At 46.5% G+C, this 22,638-nt stretch overlaps 1 protein-coding gene across 2 annotated transcripts in view; it reads right to left on the bottom strand.

Annotated features, from left to right (window-relative positions):
- The window catches only part of TNFRSF11A (TNF receptor superfamily member 11a), a 28,692-nt gene extending 7,805 nt beyond the window's left edge, over window positions 1-20,887 (bottom strand). Inside the window, exons 1-8 of one of the 2 annotated variants that reach the window (XM_082044857.1) lie at window positions 20,580-20,887; window positions 7,634-7,715; window positions 7,047-7,172; window positions 6,351-6,494; window positions 5,157-5,250; window positions 4,693-4,787; window positions 3,719-3,826; window positions 1,824-1,876 (exon numbers count right to left, since the gene is read on the bottom strand). In XM_082044857.1, coding sequence (XP_081900983.1) covers window positions 1,824-1,876; window positions 3,719-3,826; window positions 4,693-4,787; window positions 5,157-5,250; window positions 6,351-6,494; window positions 7,047-7,172; window positions 7,634-7,715; window positions 20,580-20,639 — 762 coding nt within the window. In that variant the 5' untranslated portion in view covers window positions 20,640-20,887. The remainder of the gene's footprint in view (window positions 1-1,823; window positions 1,877-3,718; window positions 3,827-4,692; window positions 4,788-5,156; window positions 5,251-6,350; window positions 6,495-7,046; window positions 7,173-7,633; window positions 7,716-20,579) is intronic. The other variant, XM_082044858.1, reaches the window with a different exon arrangement.
- Between the last annotated feature and the right edge of the window lie 1,751 nt (window positions 20,888-22,638).

Raw genomic sequence — 22,638 nt, 5'->3', positions numbered from 1 at the left:
GGTGGACAGCAGGATGACCATGAGCCAGCACTGTGCCCTTGTGGCCAGGAAGGCCAATGGCATCCTGGGGTGTATTACAAGGGGGGTGGTTAGTAGGTCAAGAGAGGTTCTCCTTCCCCTCGACTCTGCCCTGGTGAGACCACATCTGGAGTATTGTGTCCAGTTCTGGGCCCCTCAGTTCCAGAACGACAGGGAACTGCTGGAGAGAGTCCAGCATGGAGCCACAAAGATGATGAAGGGAGTGGAGCATCTCCCTTATGAGGAAAGGCTGAGGGAGCTGGGTCTCTCTAGTTTGGGGGAGACTGAGGGCTGACCTTATTAATGTTTACAAATATATAAAGGATGAGTATCATGAGGATGGAGCCAGGCTCTTCTTGGTGACAACCAACAGTAGGACAAGGGGTAATGGGTTCAAACTGGAACACAAGAGGTTCCACTTAAATTTGAGAAGAAACTTCTTCTCAGTGAGGGTAACAGAGCACTGGAACAGGCTGCCCAGGGGGGTTGTGGAGTCTTTCTCTGGAGACATTCAAAACCCGCCTGGACACATTCCTGTGCAACCTCATCTAGGTGTTCCTGCTCCAGCAGGGGGATTGGACTAGAAGATCTTTCGAGGTCCCTTCCAACCCCTAACATCCTGTGATTCTGTGATTCTGTGTAACGACTGAAGAGAGAAACTGGGTTGATTCAGAGGGCCCAAGCAAAAAAGAAGTCACACGGGCAAGGTTGCTTTAACCTGGAAAACGTTCGGATGACAAATGCAAAGGCCTATGATGTCCTGCTGTCAGTACCTGCCAAAGTAAAGCTATATTTTTAGTTGCAGCTTCAAAAAAAAAACACAATTTGGGAAATACTTCATAGGTTCCCTTCAGGTATTTGGGAACGTCCATTTCTAGCATCTATTCAGGTCTTCCAGGGTGAAGGACAGAGTGTAAATGCTGCCAGCCACTAATTGCTGTTGATTCACTCCTCTGTCCCAGAGGATCTGAGCAGCTGCCAACTCAGGAGCTTGCATGAACACTTCAGAGACTAAAGAAGAACTGCCTGCTCAAAAAGGTGGGTTTGTTTGGTGTGGTTTCTTTGTAGCAATGGAATTTGAGTCTTTCAACAGCTAAGCTAGACAATGTTCCTAGATGGGGTGGTTAGGAGAACATGCACCTGGGACACCTCAGTCCACATCCATGGTGTGAAGCAGGCAGGACACGTGAACTTGAACCTGTGCTCCCATCTGAGTGTTTCAAGCTTGGGATCTGGCGTTCTTCCAGAGTGAAACTTCTTGTAAGGTCTTACTTTTTTTCACACCCAAATGGACAAGGATTTCTGCAAGCACTAGAATTAAGGGGTCTCACAGCCAGTTTCTTTAGCTGATGGCTCTGTGCTTAATACCTTGCATGCCTGGCATTCTTGGCATTGCCCCAAATCCAGGTTTCTCTCCTGTGAACACTGTGGTATGTAAAAAGGTGCAAAATCAACTGAAGCTTCTTCTGCTCTTACGATTTAGAAAGGCTCCCTCCTAGGCAGTGTTCTGGTGTTCAGCAAGCGGTACATTCATATTTAACTTTTCATAAATATTTAATAATAACAGGGATTTTTACCACTGTTAAAACTGGCTGAAACCAGAAAGCAGGTTCAGAAGTTACTTGAGAACAGTGATTTAATATGCCTCACATTTACAGAAAACCAGACTGAAAAAGCCAAAGCTGTGAGCATTTTTTGAGGAACTCAAAACTTGTTTTCTAGCCAAACATTCACATGCAGTCATGTCAGCAATGCCATGAGTAAAACATCAAATAAAGAGAAAATGCTAGTGTCTTTGCCTTTACCTGTGTTCGTTTTATTTGGCTGCACACTTCGTTAGCCCAGTTCTGTAGATCTGCTGTAGAGAAAACAAAAAGAGTGGCTGTAAGTCAGCCACAGACCTAAACACCCACATGACCCACAGTCATTCACAATCCGCAATATCATATTAAATAAAAACCAGTGAGACTGTTTTTACTGACTGTTCAAGTGTCCAGGCATCGGTCTAGCTGAGGATTCATTGTAACTGGAACAGGGACATATTTCTGTGGAACAAATGTTTCCAAGCTCCTAAAATAGACCACGGTTAAGCTGTGTTCCACATCAAATGGGGTTTCTTTCCTGGTCATATGTCGCACCAAGCTATGACTGGCCCAACACCGACACGCTTGCACCCGTACAGTCTATTTCAAGAGGAGTCACATGGATGGTCCAAAGGCCCTTCCTGGGCAGGAGTGAGGAGCCCAGAGAGAAGAGGGTAAGTCACTGAAACCATGGGATGACAGGCTCAAATGCAGGGTATTCCACTTAACCAGGGTGTACTTAAAGGGAAAAGTCATTTAATCAGAGTATCTCTCAAGGAAAAGCTATCAGTCCAACAATGCTTTATGGTAAAGACTGCCACTTAGTAGAGTTAGCAATTCTTCTGGTTTTCTGTTTATGGTTTCAGGAGATTTTGTAGGGCTCAGGTCTCATGTACATTTGAACCTTATGCTGTTTTTGTGTGTCTAAGGCAGGTCAGCTATGTAGCCACTGCTGGTTCCCAGCAACGACTCTGTTCATCTGATGTCAAGTCTGCACATTTACCATCAGTCCCCTCACAAGCAGGCAGAGCTTCTTCCTGAGCCTGCAAGTCCCTGGGGTTATGGTTAGCAGGATTTCCACACAAAGGCAATGAAGGACTGTCACTGCAGAGCAGCAGGGCAATAGAAATGCCAAATAAAAAGCACTCCTTCCCAACCTGCCTTGCATCGTAAGTATTTGGTTTGCAAGGAGAGTCACCATTTCCTCCAGCCCACCCCAGGAATTCCAGATTTAGCAAAACTTGTGTTTAGTGTGGCAAAGGCAGCATATTTCTAAAACACAGGCTGAAACATACTTTACAAGAGAGGGTTTCTGTCTTCCACTGCTCCCAAAACATTTCACAAACTGGTAGGGCTTGGGAAAGGAGATATGGAAAAACTACACTAGGAAAAGCTTTCCCTGTTTAGAGGGAGAAAATAAAAAATGAACAGAACAACACAGGTATGCTATTACGTAAGGAGATCCAGGGCTTAACACAGAGTTGAATAACTGTTGAAGGTATTTCCATTGTGTTAATAATATGTTCAGTACCTCACTGTTATCCACTATGCCTTTGCTAGGATTTTTCTGTTTTTCTACTTCTACTGCTTATTCTGTTTCCTTCTAATATTTCTTCCATACCTCATCAGAACTTTGGCCTTCAGCTAAAAACATTGCCTCCACCACATTTTCAAACACCCATCAGGCCTTTCCCTTGAAATCCATATTTTAACCTGCACAGATGGAGGGAGAAGGGAAAATGGAGGAAGAAGACAGGAGGTAGTGAAAGCCCCATAAAGACTTTTCCCGCTTCCCTTCTTCTGTGCCACATGTTGCAGAGCAGCTGTGCTGCTGTAGAAGCCCCCAGGACCAGCCTTCCTTCACCCACACAGTGGCTGTGTGTACCCCGAAGGCGGCCACCCCATGGTCAGGGCTGCAGGAGGACACCAAGTGATATGCTGCCTGCCAAGAGGAATTCAAAGCCTGGCTTTCCACTAGTTCAAGGATATCCACAGGGGTAGCACAGAACTTCCAAAATAACTCCTGAGTTTCCTAAACTGGTGGTTACCTGGGAAATCAGAGCGCATAGAGAGCCATGCAGTTGTCACATTCATTAATATCATTAGCTATCACGTACCTGTCAGCTTTTTTCCCTTATTCTTGTAGTATATGATGAAGATGACAATGCCAATTAGTGCCACAAAAAACAAGATGACAATCAACACGTATAAGATCCTGTTTGTTCCTGCAGGTTGCAACAAAAATAGTACCATTAATGTGCAGCTTGTACTCAGCAGCATGACAATCCTTGCTCATTTTACCTGCTTTTCCACAGGACAGGTGTTTTTTTTTTCCCTTTCTATTTGATTTTCAGTTTCTATAATAAGGACAAAAGCTCTAGCACTCATGCAGTTCTGTGACAAGCAGCTTTACTGAAGGTACTGAGCCCTCTCCATAAAAAACAGGGTCGTCTTGTCTCAGGGAGGTGTTAATCCAGTCATGCTCCTCTGAAAATTGCTGTGCGAGCTGCCAGCAGCTCATGGGCCATGCTTGCTCTGCCTCAGGGCATGGGGGACATACATCTCACGGAGAGTATAGATTTCAGCTAGCAGAATTTGTCCTCTATCTCAGGTTATGAAGGACCACTGCATGCCCTGCAAGCAGCCTCCTTGGTACCATATCCACACTGGAAAGGAAAACGGGCAGGGAGCAAAAAGGTAGAGCTCTGTTCAGCTGAGACTGAATCCATTGCTATAAAAGAAGCACAGAAGGAAGCTGCTGGCCTTTATACAGATAATGTGTGTGTGGAAATCAGCAGTATGAAAAACTTAAAGACCTGTAAATGTGATGGAGGTAGTGGATATAACAGCAGTACTGCTGGCCGTGCAGTTTCAGTGGTAGGTGTAAAGCTCTGCTTAGCTGTGGACATGCTGCCAGACTTAAAGTAATCTTTAAAGGTGGGATTTTCCAAGAGCATTGTCTTGGTCTACAGCTGCTCCCCCTAGAGTCACCCACAATGGGAATGCAGTTAGGCCAGCCAAAACCTCCAGCAAACACATCTTTCCTCCTCCCTGCTACCTTCTAGCAGATAATCTGTATGAGGACACATACCGTCTTCCGATGGCTCAGGCACCTTCTGGTATGCACAAACTGCATCTGACTTGTCAGTCCCAGACACTATTTCTGCCATTCCTAGAGCTGTACAGCTGAAAAAGAAAGACAAAGGGGCTACATTTTCAAAGAGAGGGCTTGTTGTACCTCCCACCCTTATGCAGAGTAGTACTTTCTGTTGTAACATACATCCATCCTGTGTTTCTCCACCCTTAAGAAGCCCAGACAACTTCTTTATTTTCAGCTGTGTTAGCTCAGAAGTTCTGCTGTTACTGCTCTCTCTTGCTCCCCGCCAAGGAGAATCCAAGCTCCAGTGTGAGAATGCCGCTCTCGCTGCACAGCCAACAGAGATGCTCTGTGCATTCTGCAGACAGCCTGAAACACCCCGCCAAAAAATGTTTTCACCCAGGCTTCTCCCTGCCTTGTGGCTAGCATAGTTCTTTTGCAAGATACAGGGGACTTACTTGGTCCATGATTTACACTTGTCGGTGGATGAAGCAACCTCTGAGAAGTAGCCCCTGGGACATGGTGCACACATTGTGTCCTTGTCTTGTTGCACTGTGTGTAATAAAGGAAGAAAAACTTCATAGCTGAGTTCCTGTGAGTTCCTTTCAGGTAAGGGGGGATTACTATGGTCCCCATACTCCCACTCCACTACCACCCCACTCTTAAAAAGCTTCCCTGAAGAGAGAAGGATCTTATATTACATTAGAGCAACAATGGCAGTCACATGTAAGCAGAAAAAAGTATGCTAGTCTCACCTGAGCACTTATCTACATGATCACAATGAGAAATGACCAAGAGCCATTTGCAGTTACTGTAAAACAACACTCAGCTATTATATCCTTCCCCTTCCATTAACTTCCTCGTGTCAGTGCTATGCCACAGACAGTGACGTTAACTGGTATTGTCACTTCTATGAAGCCACAGTAAAGAAAACGCTGTATCAGGATTTGTTAGACTGGAGAACAAACAGCACTGCTGTGCTCCAGGTCCATGCAGCATTTCATCCTGCATTACTCTATTATGTGCTGCTTTTCTGGGGTTCTCCGTGCTTGGTGCAGCTGTTCCCAGTGTTCATTACAATGCTATTTTCCACCCATAAAACACCTGCATTTTGTTTTCGATCAGACTTAGGACTAAATGAAATATCTGTAATAAATCTTTGCATTACAAGTCATCTAAAACAAAGAATGTTTGCACTACTTGAAAAGCGTTTATCACTTTAACTTGCTTATAACATTATAAAATGACAAAGCAAACTCACTGGACAAAAAAATGATTTCAAATCCGACCTCAGCAACAATCCCCAATGGAACACTTCTCTGAGTACTGGAGCAACGTACGTCCTAGTGACTTACAGCCAGACACCTCAGCAAATGTTAGGAATGCACTGAACACCTTGTGGCTATTGCCATGTCCACGTGATACATTGCAATACTCACTTGATTTAAACCACAGACAGAAGCCTTCAAAATGCAAATAGTCCAGAAGGGTTATCTGCAGTAGTAACGATAACTCAGACACACCATCTTCTGTTGTCAGTCATCTGAGAGTCTAAAGTACCTTTTCTAATGTCACAATCCACATGATGCTGGACTCACCCCATAGGCCTGAGCTGGACATTTCACTTCGTACATCCCCTTTCTGTATCTTACCAGGATGCTCGACTCCGAATCCTGGAGCACATATGGTATTTCGCTGGCAGCAGTCGCAGTCTTCATCCCAGTGGTAGCCCGTTGTACAAGCGCACTGCCGCTGGAATGTGCTGTTCCCTGGGTTCACTTCTCTCAAAGCTTTCCCTAAAAGAGAAAGCAGATGGGATCAAAAAATCTCTCTATAATAAGCTTCAAGTTTATGAATCTCCTGTTCTACCTATTTGCTTTACTTGAATGCCAGATGCAAAACTATTCATGTTAGAGGAAATGTTATCTTTCAAGAAGCACGGGAGATCCTTGATCAGCACGGGGCTCCTCACTGCCTCCACTCCTGAGCAATACTTTTCCTTGTAGCTGCTGTAGAAAATAAAAAGAGCTTTTGCAAAGCTGACACAAACGTGTTAGGGGAAGGGAATGCACAGCATGCTGGGCAAAAGGACAACCTTTACGATCCAACTCACAGGAATCAATGTCCCCAGTGAAGATAATCATTATCAGCAGCATGGAGACTATGGTCGTGGTGCTCAGCATGGCACAGAACCTCTGCTGCCTGGGGACCTCCCTCTCTGCCAGGCTCTTCTGGAAGCCCAGCCTCCAGTGTTGTGTCCCTGAACAAAGCAACTTCTCTAGATCCACCTTCCCATCTTTGTGCTTCACTAATTCGGATTAAAAGGTTCTTGAGTATGAACAGCTCACCTTGATCACATATTTTATGTAGTAAACATTTATCTTCTTCATTCCAGACATCCATATACTCATTTGGGCCACACGGCTGGCACACGCTATCAGAAGTACCAGTGCATCTAGCAGACAAATACTTTCCTGTGAATGAGAGAAGGACAAGTAGGTCATCTGCAAGCAGCACACCAGCTGTCTGAGGAGCTTAAGGAAAATAACAGGTTGGGCTAACATTACTGTGGACAATAATTTCTTCCTGCCACATTTTCAGGTCCGCAGGCTGGCCCCCATTTAGTGTGGCACTGAAACATCCATGAAGCTTATGGCCTGGGAACAATCCTACCTATGTGCACGAGAATCAAGCTGCTTTCCGCCTCCTGCAGCAGTTAAGTGCAATCCCAACAAAATGGCTGCTGTGCCTTTTGCTGAGGCCAGCAGGACCACCCCTGCACTAGAAGGCACTTGTAAGCCTGAAATCATGCACCTGCGAGTGTATGTGCCAATAGATTAGCAGAGTCACAAAGACAAGCTTCCTTGCTGACCCACAGAGTTGTTTCTAATGAGCTTTTCAGTTGTGAAGCTGGTGCAGCCCCGTGCTCCCATACCTGGCTCACACTTTGTGCAGCACCGTCCAGAGTATTCATAGTGTTGTTCACTTTCACACGGCGGAGTGATTTGTAGTGACAACTAGAGTGGAGAAGGAGAGAGAAGACATGAGAACCAGCGTACCTGGAGAGCTTCAGACCTACCTAGTCATGGTGCTGGCTGAGAAGAGGAAAACTTTTCATCTGTATAGCATTTTAGATAGCTAAGCAGTAAAAATTACCCAACATTTATGACCTCAAAGGTGCTTTGTAGACACACTAAGAATACGTACTTGATGCTGTACACACATGGACTTGTAATACAGCCAGGTGATAAATAAATGACACAATCTTTCAATTTGTCGTGAACTTTTGGCCTGCTATATAACCTTTTATTACAGTACTCTATTATTTGAAATCTATGACTTTAAAACAATTGTAAAGAAAAAAAAAGGTGGCATAGAGATACTTCTGTAGTCTCTTCCACAGGTATGACCTCAGACCAAGATCGGGGCAACTGACAGTTTTAATGTATAGCATTAAGCAAACAAGTAAGGTGAATGATTTATATTCTTGAAAAAGAAGTCCCCAGCTTCCCACTGGATTACGTACTATTTGTGGCTAGCCCCACGAAATACCGGACTTTAATTTTGCAGCTTTTTGTGGCTCCCACTGTGTCCTGCAGAGATGGTCTTACGGAACTGAGGCAGCCATCCAGAGAGGTGGTACAACTAAGCTAACAGCTTTTTGCTTCTCAAAAAACCCCCCAAAAAAACCCCAAAATCAAGAGTAAATCAACACAAACCACCTGAAACTGTTGCATGAGGGGGCACCTGCAAAGCAGGCTGCCCTGTCTCCTGTCAGTGGTCCTCCAGGCAAACTCAACACCTTACAACAAGTTGTTGATCTTGCAATGGATGATTCAAAATCTAGCTTGTAGCAAGGAATCCTTCATTATTGGAGACGGTTGTTAAACTCTCATTTACTTGGAGAAAGCTGCAATAAGCTTCTGCTGCTGGTTAAAGGGAGCTTTTGCCATCTAATGGCATATGACAGTCCTGTGTCTGCTGATACTGGTTTCCATTCCTCTACTTAGTGTCCTCCCCTTGTTTCCTCCAAGTCTTTACTTCTCCTCTTTCATCCTTTTCGAGTTTCAGCAATAAAAAACTCTTTAAGTAGAAAATATTTTTCTCTAAGCGCCTTGTCCTCTTCTAATGATGGGAAGGGTCTTGTAACTTAAAGACAACCAAAAATGTTGAAATTTTTATTTAAAACATCACCTTTTGACTTGGAGTTTGAGTCATGAGTTGGTGCATAATTTGTGTTTATCAAAACTGCACTAGCTGTGTCTGGAACAGAGTAAGTACCTCAAGTCTGGTACTTTCGCAGGTTATAAACACCTTTTAGGCAACACCGCAGGATGGAGCAGCAGAGAAGGGCCTGAGCAACTGATCCCCTGTGCGTGGCCATCCAGGAAGGCAACAAAAGCAATGAGACCAACAATAGGTCCAGCCACTTGCTTTTTGTAACATTATGTCCTCTTCTTCCTCGTTTGCCCCAGTTTGATAGTTCCTCTTTAGAATAAAAGACTAAAAAAATTACTGAAGTGTCAAACAAGGGCAAAGTCATCCATTTTAAGGAAGGATACGCAAATCTGCTAAAAAGCATCGAGCTACAGGATCCGGAATAATTTCTGAGAATCACAGCTCAGCCTGAGGAGAAGCAGCAATCCCCTGGTGTCAAGGCTAGGGGAGCAGGCTAGTGGCTCCGCTACCTTTTGGAAATTGTTTCATACCTCCCTGCTTTACCGTATAAAGAGGGCTATCGTTACAGTATACTGCATGAATCCATGCTCTAGATCAATAAGTAGTCTCTTCTGCGCCCACGTCCTTCCCCCTTTCACGCAAGCCGATGAATTCGCAGAGCTGCAATACTCCCTCCTTTGATTTACGCTCAACTACGCAAAGACAAGGCTCTCAGCATCCACGTGCAAACCCCAATGTGAGCTCAGCCTCCCTGCCAAGGTGAGGGATTTGAGGCTGGTATGGACTGGGTGGGTCTGCCGAGCATGAAAACTGGGGAGAGAAGGGACAGGAAGGGAAAGCAAAAGCAACCTGGGGTTTTCTTAGGGTGGTAGCCGATGCAGAGAACTTGGTCCCTTTTGCTAACAGAGCTCCACTGAAACCAGGTTATCCCTTGTTTGACCCCTGGGGGCTGAGAAGTACTAGAGCTGCTGGCAGCACCATGACCTGACGCTTGGCCACCACCAGCACATTCCCGCCACTGTGTCCTTCTGAGACGGGGAAGTGCAATTTATTTCACAGATGAGGAACTCGCGCCTGGAGGCCAGCGGGCTTTATGGAGGTGACAGGAAACCAGAACAAGTCTCAAGTTCGCCCCGTAACCTCTGGAACATCCTTCCTCTCATCAGGCACTGGCCTGTGGGTTCAGAGTGGTCTGGATATCACTGAGCTCTTATCGAGAGAGAGAAGGGGCTTCTATGAATGTGAGGGTGTCAACCTCCCCTGAAGTGATTAAATAAGACAAAAAGCAGCCTGATCATTCCTTTAGCGGTCTCACTTATTGGTGAAGCTGTTTGTTAAATACCACCACCACATGCCAATGAGTGCTTCAAAGAGCTCTAGCCATCCTGTGTAAATATAATTTGTCACTGAAGAAGTGTGTAAAGCACATAAGTTTGCACAAGTTCCTAAAAAAACAGTCAGCTTTCCCAGTTGATTAGAATCATAGAATCGTTTCGGTTGGAAGGGAACCGCAGGATCATTGAGTCCAACCTAACCTAACTCTGGCACTAAACCATGTTCCTAAGGACCTCGTCTAAGCGCCTTTTAAACACCTACACCACTTCCCTCCGCAGCCTGTTCCAAAATGCCTGACAACTCTTTCCGATTAACATTATATCAGAACAACTCTGTCTCACAGGCGAAGAACGCAGGGGAAAAAAGACAAAACCTCCCTCCTCTTGGCTTGGTGGATCCAGTTCAGCAAAAAACACCCACACCCACTTATCTTTAAGCACATGAGCAGCATCATTGACTTCTTTGGAAAAAAGGGCACGCTCATGTCAAGGTCTGCAGGAGCACTGTGCTTTGGCATCGAGCTGCAAACAGCCTTTTCAGCTCCCTTTTCCCACCCCCTCTCCATTTCTTGAAAAGGACGCTAAGCAAGAGTGTGCTTGTAGGGTCGGAGATCTTCAGTGACTCAGAGCTACAAAGCACCACTGTGTTACTCAGACCTTGAAAAAACACACACACAGGTGCTTCTGAAGGGGGAACCAGCAGCATTCAGATTCCTGTCCTCAGGCTTAAGGAAATATTTATTCTTGGTGTCGTTGAGCAATCGTATGGCAGCAGAAGCTGTGTGTCATGGATGCTAAAATTACTTTCTTGCTCAGATGAATATTCAGACAGACATTTCAGAGAAGATAGAGTTGCATGGGCCTCTTTCCTTTAAAAGAAAAAAATCTGGAAGAACAAGCTCGGGGATTTCCGCAGTCTTTTTCCCATGTCACTTCTGAGCACGAACCTGAGGCCTCAATGGGGATTGTTCATTAGTGATAATCTTAGTTTTGCAAAAACTGAAATGCAAAGGGACACGTCAAGGGGTAACTACCTTAAGATGACACCTTCTTGCTCACAGTAGTTGTTTCTGGAGAGTATCCAAGTCATCTGTCATCATTTCACTGAGCAAAGCACATTTTTTTCTCAATTTAGTATTGCAGACCCAAAGTACCTATGGGAGTGCCAACTACAGTGTGTCCTGCCTTGCTCACCACTTGTTCTTTACACTTTGGAGCCCAAGTTTATTCAAATAACTTGCTTTTGAGGTCCTTAGCCTTTCCTGGTGCAGAATTACAATGTTTCTGTGGATTGGGGGCTTTATTTTCCTTCATCAAGAGGACTGAGCTTTGACTGACATTTCCTCATGTGAAGCAGCCCCTGCAGGCACAGCACCCTGGTATCCAGCTAGGATGGCCTCTGCAGTCATCTGCTGCTTTTCCATCTTCAAACACGAGCCATTCCCTCTCACACCGATTGTGTGCCCACAGCTCTCCAGCTTCCTACCTGGTTTGGGTCAGCAATATTGCTGAGCAAAACCCAGATTACTTCAGCCGCTTGCCAGTTTCAGAGGCTTGCCTAAAAAAATATTTAAGAATAAAACTAGAATCTGGCTCTTGATGGGCACAGCTCTGCGGCTGGTGCTTCCAGGCACTCTAATGAGGTACATAATAGTAACACGCACAATGAAGGACTCTGGAAATTTTTACAATTGTGAGTTTATGAGGGAAAAGAGGAGTCTGATGTTGAAGACTTCATCATAATCACATGGATGCTGAATGCAACAGTTCCTTCATGGACAGTCTTCACTGCCGGTAAAAATGCAATCGAAGCAGCACACAAATCACAGCGGTGCAATTCCAGTTATTCGCTTGCAGGTCTATAATTCATCACGAAAATCCTAGATTGTGAATGTAACGCTTTTGGTGATGTCAACTTTCCAGTGACCAGTAAACCACATCACAGAACTAACACCACGTGGTAAAATATAGCCGGGAAATGGCAACAGCTAAAAACTAAATATTATCTCACTCTTAAAAATAGGCCCTTGAAACCCCACTAGAGCCTAAATACCTAAAGAAGACAGAAAGAGCACAGGGGATACATGTGAATAAAGAGATCAAGAGAAAACTGTAACTTGCAGCCAGGGAGTAGGCAAACAGCAGTCAAAGCCCCGTCCTGGCTCTTCCCCTTCCTGCCCTGTTTTAGTGCGCAGCAAAAAGCAAATACCTGAGCAACTGGTGCTGCCCCACCAGCCGGAAGGCCCACTCATCAATCTCAAACCCACCAGAGCTATTTCTGGCCGTCAGCCTACGTGAAGGAGAAGTGCCGCACTGACCACTCTCGCAGCGGGGCCGAGGCAGACGGGAACCTCAGGGATATCAGATGGGAGATGACGGAGGTGATAGATGGCAGGGCCAAAACGGCTGCCGACCGAGCGTGTCAATCAGCCAGCTTTCCTCAGCAGACTGGAAACCCGGCGTCGCGTGTGCAGCGTTCATCATTCAGAGACAAGGTCAACTTTGTGTGACAGCCAGAAGATTTAAACCTAATGTCTTCATCGGCTGGGCGGTCGGCAGCATCCGCACGTTGCCTGCTTGGCCTGCACTTGGACGAAAAACCTCGTGCTTTAACCCACGTGTGCTTGCTGTCACAGTAATTCAAAGACTAATAGCTACCAGGGAGCGTATTTTAAAGATGAATCAGAAACCCAAAAGCCTACCAAACCAAAATATTTAAGAAAAAAGCTTGACAGCAAAACAACAGTCCACAGCAAGTAGAAGTAAAAACTGAAGAATAATAAATGAAGAATATCCAGATGTGCTTGTTAAAAGGCACAAGGCAAATCTCTTCTAGATTAAACAAGTGCACTAGAGGAAAGCTTAGCAGTCTCACCGCCCCAGGTATGGTCTCAGTGACTCACCATAAGTAACTCAATACCCATTCATAATTAACTCAAATAAAAAAGGCACTAAAGACACAATCATTTACGTGGAGCACGCTCCCTTTGCATTTTAGTTCAGCAGATTATTTTTCTATGCTTCATCAGCTGAAGTTGAGTTTTAATGAAGAAATGAGCATGAGAGGTTTCTTAGGCTGGGCTGCTTCTGGATACCAGATTAAGGAGTTCAGTGGGGACTACCTATTCCTAAAAATCTGTATGTTTATGTACTCTTTCCTTCCAGCATGACACCAGAATGGAGCATGATGTATCTGTCTCTTATGGTGTGAGGCAAGGCCCTGCAATCCCGGCTGAGCTGCCAGAGAGAATGAGAAAGCTTGTAGGAAAGAGAGGAATCCTGCTTTCGCCACCTGACACTCTGTTTTGGCTTCCCTCTCTTAGATTGCACATAGAACAAACACTGAATATTTTGCAGGCAGAAATGAGAAGGGCAGTGGCAGGGCTGTAGCTCTTACTTTGGACAATTTCCATATAGAGGGGATGCAAGTAACACCCACAGACCATTCTGCCTTGGTGTGACAGTAAGGTTTGCATCATTGGATCTGCACCTCGTCCATCATGTACCAATTGCTGCCTTTATTAAAGGGCTCAGGACTGGGCTGAGAATTGCTTCATTTACTCTTTAGGTGTCAGCACAAGGAACCAGCTCTACTGGGGACTGTGTGCCAGTCAAGCCGGTGGAAATATCCCTCCCTGATTTGAATGGCCTTTGGCTGTTTCCTTAACCAGCCTGTTGCACTTCATATGGTATTTGCAGAGGAGATATTTTTTTTCTTGTGAGAGCAGTTTTAAGGAATTGTCTCATTCTTGCTACTGAACAATGAAAAGTTACTGAAGAACATGATGCCCATAAGGCAAAACTATTTGCTGTGGCAAAATAACATGCTCAAAATAGATTCCTTTGCGTGCTACATAAGCAATTTTTAGGACTCCATATGAACCTAGTAGCACATTCTTCCCTATCTGTATCCCAGATTAATGGGTTGCCTAACAAAACTTGACGGTATTTTTTTTTCCGTACAAGATTTTTTTTATTTTCCCTCCACTTTGACCACTGACTAAATATATTCTGCATCCATCTGCAGTCACAAATGTTGTTCTTTGTCATTCTTGAACAGACCCTATATACTTTTTTTTCTTTTGGAGTAGCCACAAAGTGGTGAGGATGAATGACCTCATTTTTTTTTTTTTCCCCTTCATTGGCTAATTGGCTCTCTCAGGGTGGATTAAACTGGTCAGCTTGGCTCTTTTACCCATCACAGCCTTTCCTGGACTCTTTTATCTACATTTGAGGAGGAGGGAGCAGCCTGCGGGTTCTGCAGAGCTGAGAGGCAGCTCCAGGTCTCAGGTCTTTGCCCTCCTCCACCGCTGCCCCAGCCCATCTGTTAGAGACATCACAGGAAAGAGCCAAGGAGCCAACAAAAAGATCACATTTGGCCACACGGCATGGGGAACGTGCCTCCACTGTGGGGATACTGGTGGGGTCATGGGCAGAAAAGGACCTGGAGGACAAAGGTGAGGGTTAGATGCTGCAGCCTGTGTGATGGCAGCTGGCCAGGGGGATATCTCTGCTCCCCTCCCAGGCACCCATGGGCAAACCTCACTGTAAGCTCGGTGGGAAATGGACAGGGCTCTATCCTGTGGTGATTAACGATTCTTTGGCTTTGTCTGCAGCCATGACATCCTAAGCACTGTACAAACACTGAAGAAGCCAAGCCCTCGGCCTACAGAACTCACGCCCTGGAAAAGCAAACACAAAAAGGTAACTGAGGGAAGCGCTGTGAGGAGCAGCTGAGGCGGCTGTGTACGTACAGGACAAAAACCAGCATGTCCCGGAGCACTGAGTGTAAGTCAGCAACGCTGATCTGGTGCGGTGTTGAGACATTCGCGTGGCTTCACACCACAAATGCGACTGCACGCTGCGGTGACATACAAACAAATTAAAAATCAGGAAACTTGCATTTCTCCAGAGCTGAAGCATCACAGCAAATGCTGCTGCCATGGGGCAGCCATGAGGAGCAGATGCCCCGGCAGCCGGCAGCGCAGGGCTCTCCTGCAGCCCACCCTGACAGGTCAGCCATCACTGCTCCAGCCCGTGTAGGTCCAACAACAGTCCTTCTTCTCCTACATGAACTTTGGAACGTTTTCAAATAAGAGTAAGTCATAAAAAGGGGCAAGTACTTGCAGGCAGGCTATTGTGTTATACAGACTGAGGCCTACCCAAGTCCATAGTGCAACATGGTTAAACAGCACTTAATTTTTATATTGCGTTTATAAAACACGAATATTTGCCTTTGTGTTTTCTGTCGGCAATAATGAACCATTCTCAGAGCAGCTGCTTCTCCATGCAGGCAACGCCAACCAATGCGTGCTTCAACCAGAGGGCGAGCAGCTGCTGCAGCAGCCAGTGCCACCTGGCAAGCTGAGTTTCCAGTGAAGGGAAGGGGACAGCCTGTGTAAGAAGCATGGTTGCAGCTGAGGACATGTTGAACCAGCCATTGGGGGTTGGACTAGATGACCTTTGAAGGTCCCTTCCAACACAAACTATTCTATGGTCTCCATTTCCCTCCTTTCTCCACTGCCTACCTCCAGTAAGCTAAACCAGCATGTGAAGCAACCACCCACTGCAACCAGCAGCCTTCTCACTGCAGAGCAGCGTGTCACAGCACGTGGTGGCAGGAACCCTCTTGGCTTTGGTCACCTGGAGACCCGGTCATACAGAGAGGAAATCAGTGGGGAGGAGCAGGAGGAGGACAGCATTGCAACGAGGTCACCTTTCACAGAATCACAGAATGTTAGGTATATGGAAGGGACCTCGAAAGATCTTCTAGTCCAATCCCCCTGCTGGAGCAGGAACAGCTAGATGAGGTTACACAGGAAGGTGTCCAGGTAGGTTTTGAATGTCCCCAGAGAAGGAGACTCCACAACCCCCCTGGGCAGCCTGTTCCAGTGTTCTGTCACCCTCACCATGAAGAAGTTTCTTCTCATATTTAAGTTGAACCTCCTGTGTTCCAGTTTGCACCCACTGCCCCTTATCATTGGTTGTTGCATCTACGCATGTACCTCGTACCACAGGGTCTTTTACCACTTGAACTCCAAGGGACAGATGGATAAATACAGCAAAGTGACTCAGATATGGTTCCTCTAAATAGCATCCAGGTATAAATGCCAGAGGGCACCACTTTGAGGTTTTTGTGATTTTCTATACTGTAGTGACGCACAAATCCCTTGTACTGTCTGCACTGGTTCTTGCAGAGCAGTCAAATTACATCCCACTTTTCTGAGCTTGGGGGTGTTTGGGATGACAGTACCAGGCAAGAGAAACAGATCCTTAGGGCCACAGCTAATCTCTCTGCTTGATCTGCAACGTTTTTTTTCTTCCGTCACAGTATGAAGAAAGCCCTGTGCCATAAATGACACCACTCAGTCCCCTTCAGATGGCCGATAAGCTTTCAATTCTGACTTGTGAAATGTGGTGAAGGTTTGTTTTGGTCCCTTTTGTGGGAAAGAAGAAATTACATCAAGAAGATGATGATTAACATGAAAAGAGAAGCGGCAGAGGTTTCTTCAATTGTGGATTGATTCAGTGCTATATGTATTATATTCCTTTTATATGAGCTGCTGTAAGATTTTTTCACATGTTCTGGGGGAAACTGTGAAGCAATGAAAAACTTTCCAGTTTCCCTCGCAGGAACTATTCCTGCAAGGGCATTTCAACAAGTGAACTGATTTTATTACAGTAACTTTGAAACACTTGCTGTTAACAACAGAATAAATCCAGGAGTTTAGTTTAGACATTGTAGAAGTTTTGCTCTACTGAGTAATTCCTTTGGCCCTGATCAGAGCAGGAACACTGGACCAGGAGAGCCCATGATATAACACAGCATGAACATTTTTATGCTCTTTTTTCCTCTCTCATCTCATCATAAAGACTGTGTATTTTAGGAATCCTAAAATCACAGAATCATTTGGGTTGGATGGGACCTTAAAGATCATCTAGTTCCAACTCCCCTGCCATGGGCAAGGGCATTTTCAATTAGATCAGGTTGCTCAAAGCCCCATCCAGTCTGGTCTTGAACACTTTCAGAGATGGAGCATCCACAGCTTCTCTAAGCCACCTGTTCCCGTGCCTCGCCACCCTCATGGTAAAGAATTTCTTTCTGATATCTAATCTAAATCTACCCTCTTTCAGTTTAAAGCCATCACCCCTTGTCCTATCACTATATCCCCTTGCAAAAAGTCCTTCTCCAGCTTTCTTCTAGGCTCCCTATAGGTACTGAAAGGCCACTATCAGGTCTCCCTGGAGCCTTCTCTTCTCCAGGCTGAACAACCCCAACTCTCTCAGCCTATCCTCACAGCAGAGGTGCTCCTGGCCCCCGATCATCTTCATGGCCGTCCTCTGGACTCACTCCAACAGGTCCATGTCCTGCTTGTGTTGGCGACCCCAGAACTAAACACAGTGAAGATAAAAGGTCATCTATATTTTGGCCAATTTTTCCAATATTACAAAGAATTCCAGATGCTTGCAGCGAGCAAATATTCCTTAGAAAGTAAATATTACAGAGTAGTGGAAGAACCCATCCCACTGCTACACAACTGAGTCCTTGGCGATAAACAGGCAACTTGTTTATTCATATTTGCAAAGGCATATTCTCACAGGCTTTAACTTCCATTGGATAGCAATATTTATGCTTTTCACCAGTGTTAAGCAAGGAAAGGGATGTGACTATTTTGTACAAAGAAGCTGAACAGATCATGCCTCAGAAAGCAAAATACCGTGTCTTCTGACAGGTGCCCAAGACAAATCATCTTGTGGCTGAAGCACAAGACAAGGAAGGTTGAGCTCTGCTCCCAACAGTTCTGCTCAATGCTCGGTGTGTGACCCAGAGCAAATCACGAATTCTCTGTTCCTATTTCCTCTTTGGTGAAAATGATGACGATGGTCATGACTATTCTCAGCAGAATTACAAGTACGCACTAACTTACATTTCAAAGTGTTTGTCATTCTATGCAGGAAACACATTGCAAATATCACTGCCCTACCACCACCCCACCACAGGATCTACTGTAATCTAACACAAGTACATACGACAAACTCCAGCTTCACCACACTTATTCTCACAATTTGTTCCATCAGAAAACTGCAGTCCTGTAAGAAACCACTGCTCAAATCAGTGAAGCAAAGGAGAACCTGAAAGGCTGGCTCTGGGAGCAGCATCTCTGCAGACTTGCCTGCCATTCATAATCTTGACTTGCAGGTCCTGCTCATGGTCGTAGATGGTATATTAGATTAACTGGCTCTTTCACAAAGTATTTTTTTCCTATGTAAGCTTACACCACAACCTTCCTGCAACCCCCTACTATTTTGTACCACTACTTGTCCAAGGCACTGGCTGTGGAAAGTTGCACCCTGTGCAAACACTTACAGACTCAGAATTAAGCATGTGTTCAATGCAGTGGAAAGACTTTACACATCAGCCTCAAATAAATAAAACAAGTTCCCTGTTTTGCATCCTCTGAGAGGCTGTTGAGAGGTGAGAAATAATGAGGAGCTCCTCCTGGCTCCTACATCAGGATACCCAAAACATGCTGGGAGCTATAGCATGGAAATCTGAATTTCCAAGTTTTGGTCAAGAGTTGAGCAAGTTCCAGGCAATGAGGAGATTCCAAAAGGAACAACTGGCCCAAACCCAAATGGCTCCATAAGGAAGCAAATACACCATGGTTGGTGGCCTGGAGCAAAGGTACAAAGAGCAGTGAGGTCTGCTCATGCTGCATTGATCGCAGTCCTGAACAACAGGGCAGAAAAAAACCCAGATACAGAGGACACTGAGGAACGGGCCAAACCACCTGAAAGCTATGATGTAAAAAATCACCTTCAAACTACACAGGCTCATTCATACACATATGGAGGACACCTGGAAAGCAGCAATTTAAAAGTATCCCAAGAAGTGAGGGTGGACAGAATGAAACACATGGTTTACAGTGAAAAAAAAGGCTTGTGTGGTTTTCGGCAACATACTTAGGACCAGAGATCCAGAGAAAAGGCTCTCAGGGCTATGCGGTCAGACATTAAATTGTAAGCTGTAGATAGCAGAGGGTTTTTTGTTTTGGTTTGTTTTTTTATCTTCTTTTTTTTTTTCTTGAAGCTGCACCTTGCTCTCAGGGAACCCAGCCATGGCCCAGTTATAGCACCGTGTTTGGGGAAAGCACTTAAAACGACACAACTAATCAAGAATAATGAGACACACAGAAATACTAGAAGTTCAAATGAAAGAAATACAAATGGTAGCGAGGCTGTCAAACATTGATTAATGGAGGAAAAAAAGTGCCTGCAGCATGGGATTTGCAAACAGCCTGCCCAACTAGAAAGGTCTAAATAACCTGAAGGGACAGGAATTATTTTTAAGCTGTATAATCAGAAAAAGTAAAGCAAGATTCTGCAAATTTAAACCACTGGAGGAAACCAAATGTGTGCCATTCACAAGGCTCAGCAAGAGCTGGCTGTAGAAACAGGCCTTTCTGAAAACAGAGGAAGACCAGCGATGATCCCACCCGTAAAACACGCCAACCATTAGCCACCTGGCACAGCATGAAACTGTAAAAACGCACGCTCTGTTTGCAAACAACAGCAGAGCCAAACCTCGCTCGGATCTTTCCTCTCGAGGGGAAAGGGCTGCCCTTTTGGGGCGGCCGACCTAGGCCTGGGGTTTGGTGTCCAGGTCTGTCACGAGCGCCACATGAACCTCCTGGCGAGTCTCGCAGCCGGCCTGGGCCTCAGCCTCCCACCCGTGGCCTTGGGGTCACAGCGCTCTCCCACCTCCCGAGGGTGCTCAAACATTCGCGATGGGGGGCAGCCGGAGAGCAAGTGGGGCTGCGGGGACCGCACCCCTCGGGGAGGCTGAAAAGCTGTGGCCAGGATGCGAAGACCCGTATGTGCTCGTCCCACATCTGAGGGACAAGTGTGCACACGCTTTCTTGAATAGATCCTGCTTGGTAGGGTGGAGTCTGCCTCATTTTTACTCTACATGCAAATTATATCCCTCAGCGACCTCACTGCAAATATTTTCTGGTTTCTCACACTCTGCCCTGGGCAGGAGCAGGCTGTTTTCCCTGCAGATCCTCTGGCTTCCTTTGGAGCTTTGGGTTTGGGCTATTTTGATTTTGAAGAAGCGAGAGAAGCCTGTGAGACAGGGAAAAAAAAAAACAAAACCAAAACCCCAGAGAGGGAAAAAAAAAAAAAAAACCAACAACCCAACAAAAAAAGGCAGGCAAATCTGTTCTGTAAACCCCGCTCTCCCCGTGCCGGCCATGCAAGATGCCACGGGCTCCGACTTCGCCACCTCCTCAAGCGACGAGCGAAGAACCAAACCGTCCCCGGGTGAGGTGCGACGCCCGCCTGCCCCGTCCTCCAGCCCGGCCTTACCTGTTTGCCAGCGGCGGCCAGGCAGAGGAGAAGGAGCCAGCAGCCTGACGGGACGGGCATGTCTGGGTGTCCGTCTCTACCTCGTCCTGTGGCTCCTTTTCCTGCCACCGAAGAGAAACTAGATCCTTCCAGCCAAGCCCCCGAGCCCCGGCAGCAGCGTGAGGCGCATTTGAGCCAGCTACTTCTCTTTCTTCCTTTCCTTCCTCTCAGCTACACGAGGGGAGAAGAGAGAAGAAGAAGAAGAAAAAAAAAAGGTGCCTGGCTGTAGTTCCCACAGCATTTCCTCAGACTTGACATGCAGGGTTGTTTCTTTTTTTTTTTTTTTTTCCCTGCTTCTTGTCCCTCCCTTTCCTTTCTCCACCCCCTTTTACAAGAAGTTTAGTCACCATGCCCGCGTCCCTCCTCCTGCCGATGGGGACTGCTTTCCCGGTCCTTCTCAGCAGGGACATCCATCCACCTGCCTCCCACCCTCTGCTCCACAACAGCCTCACGACCGCTGTCAGGGGACATCTGAGGCCTCAGCCATGCCTGGGGTGGCTTTGTTCCCTGATCTGCCCTGGCACAACCACCCTCCTGCCAGCACCCACCCCGGACACTGGGGACAAACCCCTGTCCTGTCCCAGCCCGTCCCATCTCTGCTCCCACAAAATGGCCTTGCGGGCACCAGCCTCGGTGCTTTGGTGCCACTCAAGGCCCTTTGAAGTACGCTGCTTTGGCTGATGGCGGGAGCTTGCAGGTGGGATTGCTGCCAGGGGAAAGATGTGCTTCGGGAGCTCTCTTCAAACACCAGGTGCCACGCATGGGGTCAGTCCCTGACTTGGGACAGTGACTGCAAACTGGCCTCCCACCCCCCTCAAAATACAGGCTTTGCTGACACTGCCAACCCAGCAGCAACCGGCTAGCCCGGCAGAAGAGCAGCTGGTGGCCTGTTGTCCATGTGGAGCCCCTCGGCTCGTGAAGGGCTCCAGACTCCTCGGTGGCGGGGCAGGACAGGGCACCACTGGCTTATGGGGGCTGGGGGTCCAGCAGAGCTGACCATGTTGTTAACACACCTTCCCTGCCTCCCCGTGCTCACATGCCCCTGTGAAATAAGCCGGGAGCGTGCTGCTGACTTGAGCGAATAAGGAAGTTGTTCTTTCACTTGTGTATTTAGATTTAACCCTTAACCAGGGGGGAAAAAAAAAGAAATCTAAATTGCTCTGCATTTGCAAATAAATAAATAAATTCGGACACAAAATATAAAGAAATAATTTAAAAAATTATCCTTTACCTGGGCGGCTGTGGTCTGATTTCTACTCAGAGAAGCACTTGGGACAGAAATGTCTGCTGGGCTTCTCTCCTGTCATTAGCATGGAGGACATGTCTGTATGGCAAAACAAACCTATGACCTTCAGTTCACCTCTGCATAGTTTCCAAGGGCCGTGATAACACCGTCAATGTCCTCTGCAAGCACCTGGTCCCTGCTCCAGCCGGTCTCCATGCCCGTGGTCCCTGCCTGGTCTCCAGCGTGGCAGGGCTGTTTGGGCACTGGTGGCTCCTACGTGGGTTTGATGCTCCACAATGGAATATGGGGCAACAACACCAGACAATGTGCCTGGCTTAGGGCCAGTGGCTGGCCCATTCACCTCAATAAGAACTAGAACAAGAGACATGCTGATGGGATTTTTGCAAGCCATGGAGCTTGCAATTGCAGTGTCAGAGCCCTGCTGACCTGTGAGAGGGGTTGGGGTCTCACCACACTAGGTGTGGACAGGCTACAGCTTTAGCACTGAACAGAAATTGAGTCGGGGATGAGGAAAGGGAAGGATGACCACAGCACCCAGCTTGCCCAGTAGGCAACAGGTGTGAAGCCAAATTCAGCGGGGGCTTTGCACGGTGAGGTGTGAGGTGTGGGTAATGTACTATTGCCCATCGGTGGTGGAGGGAGCCTGGTGAGACATTGGGGCAGCGCTGGGTGATCCTCCTGCCAGAGCCACGTCCACCCAACGCCAAAATCTCACAGCCCTGTGCTGGCCAGGGTGTTTTAAAATGTGCATGTTTAAGGTACAAGGAAATGTTT

Source organism: Streptopelia decaocto, assembly GCF_964273445.1.
Source record: "Streptopelia decaocto genome assembly, chromosome: 2".
Lineage (NCBI taxonomy): Eukaryota > Metazoa > Chordata > Aves > Columbiformes > Columbidae > Streptopelia > Streptopelia decaocto.
The sequence above is the reverse complement of the archived record's forward strand: the minus strand, read 5'-3'. Positions and strand labels throughout refer to the sequence as shown.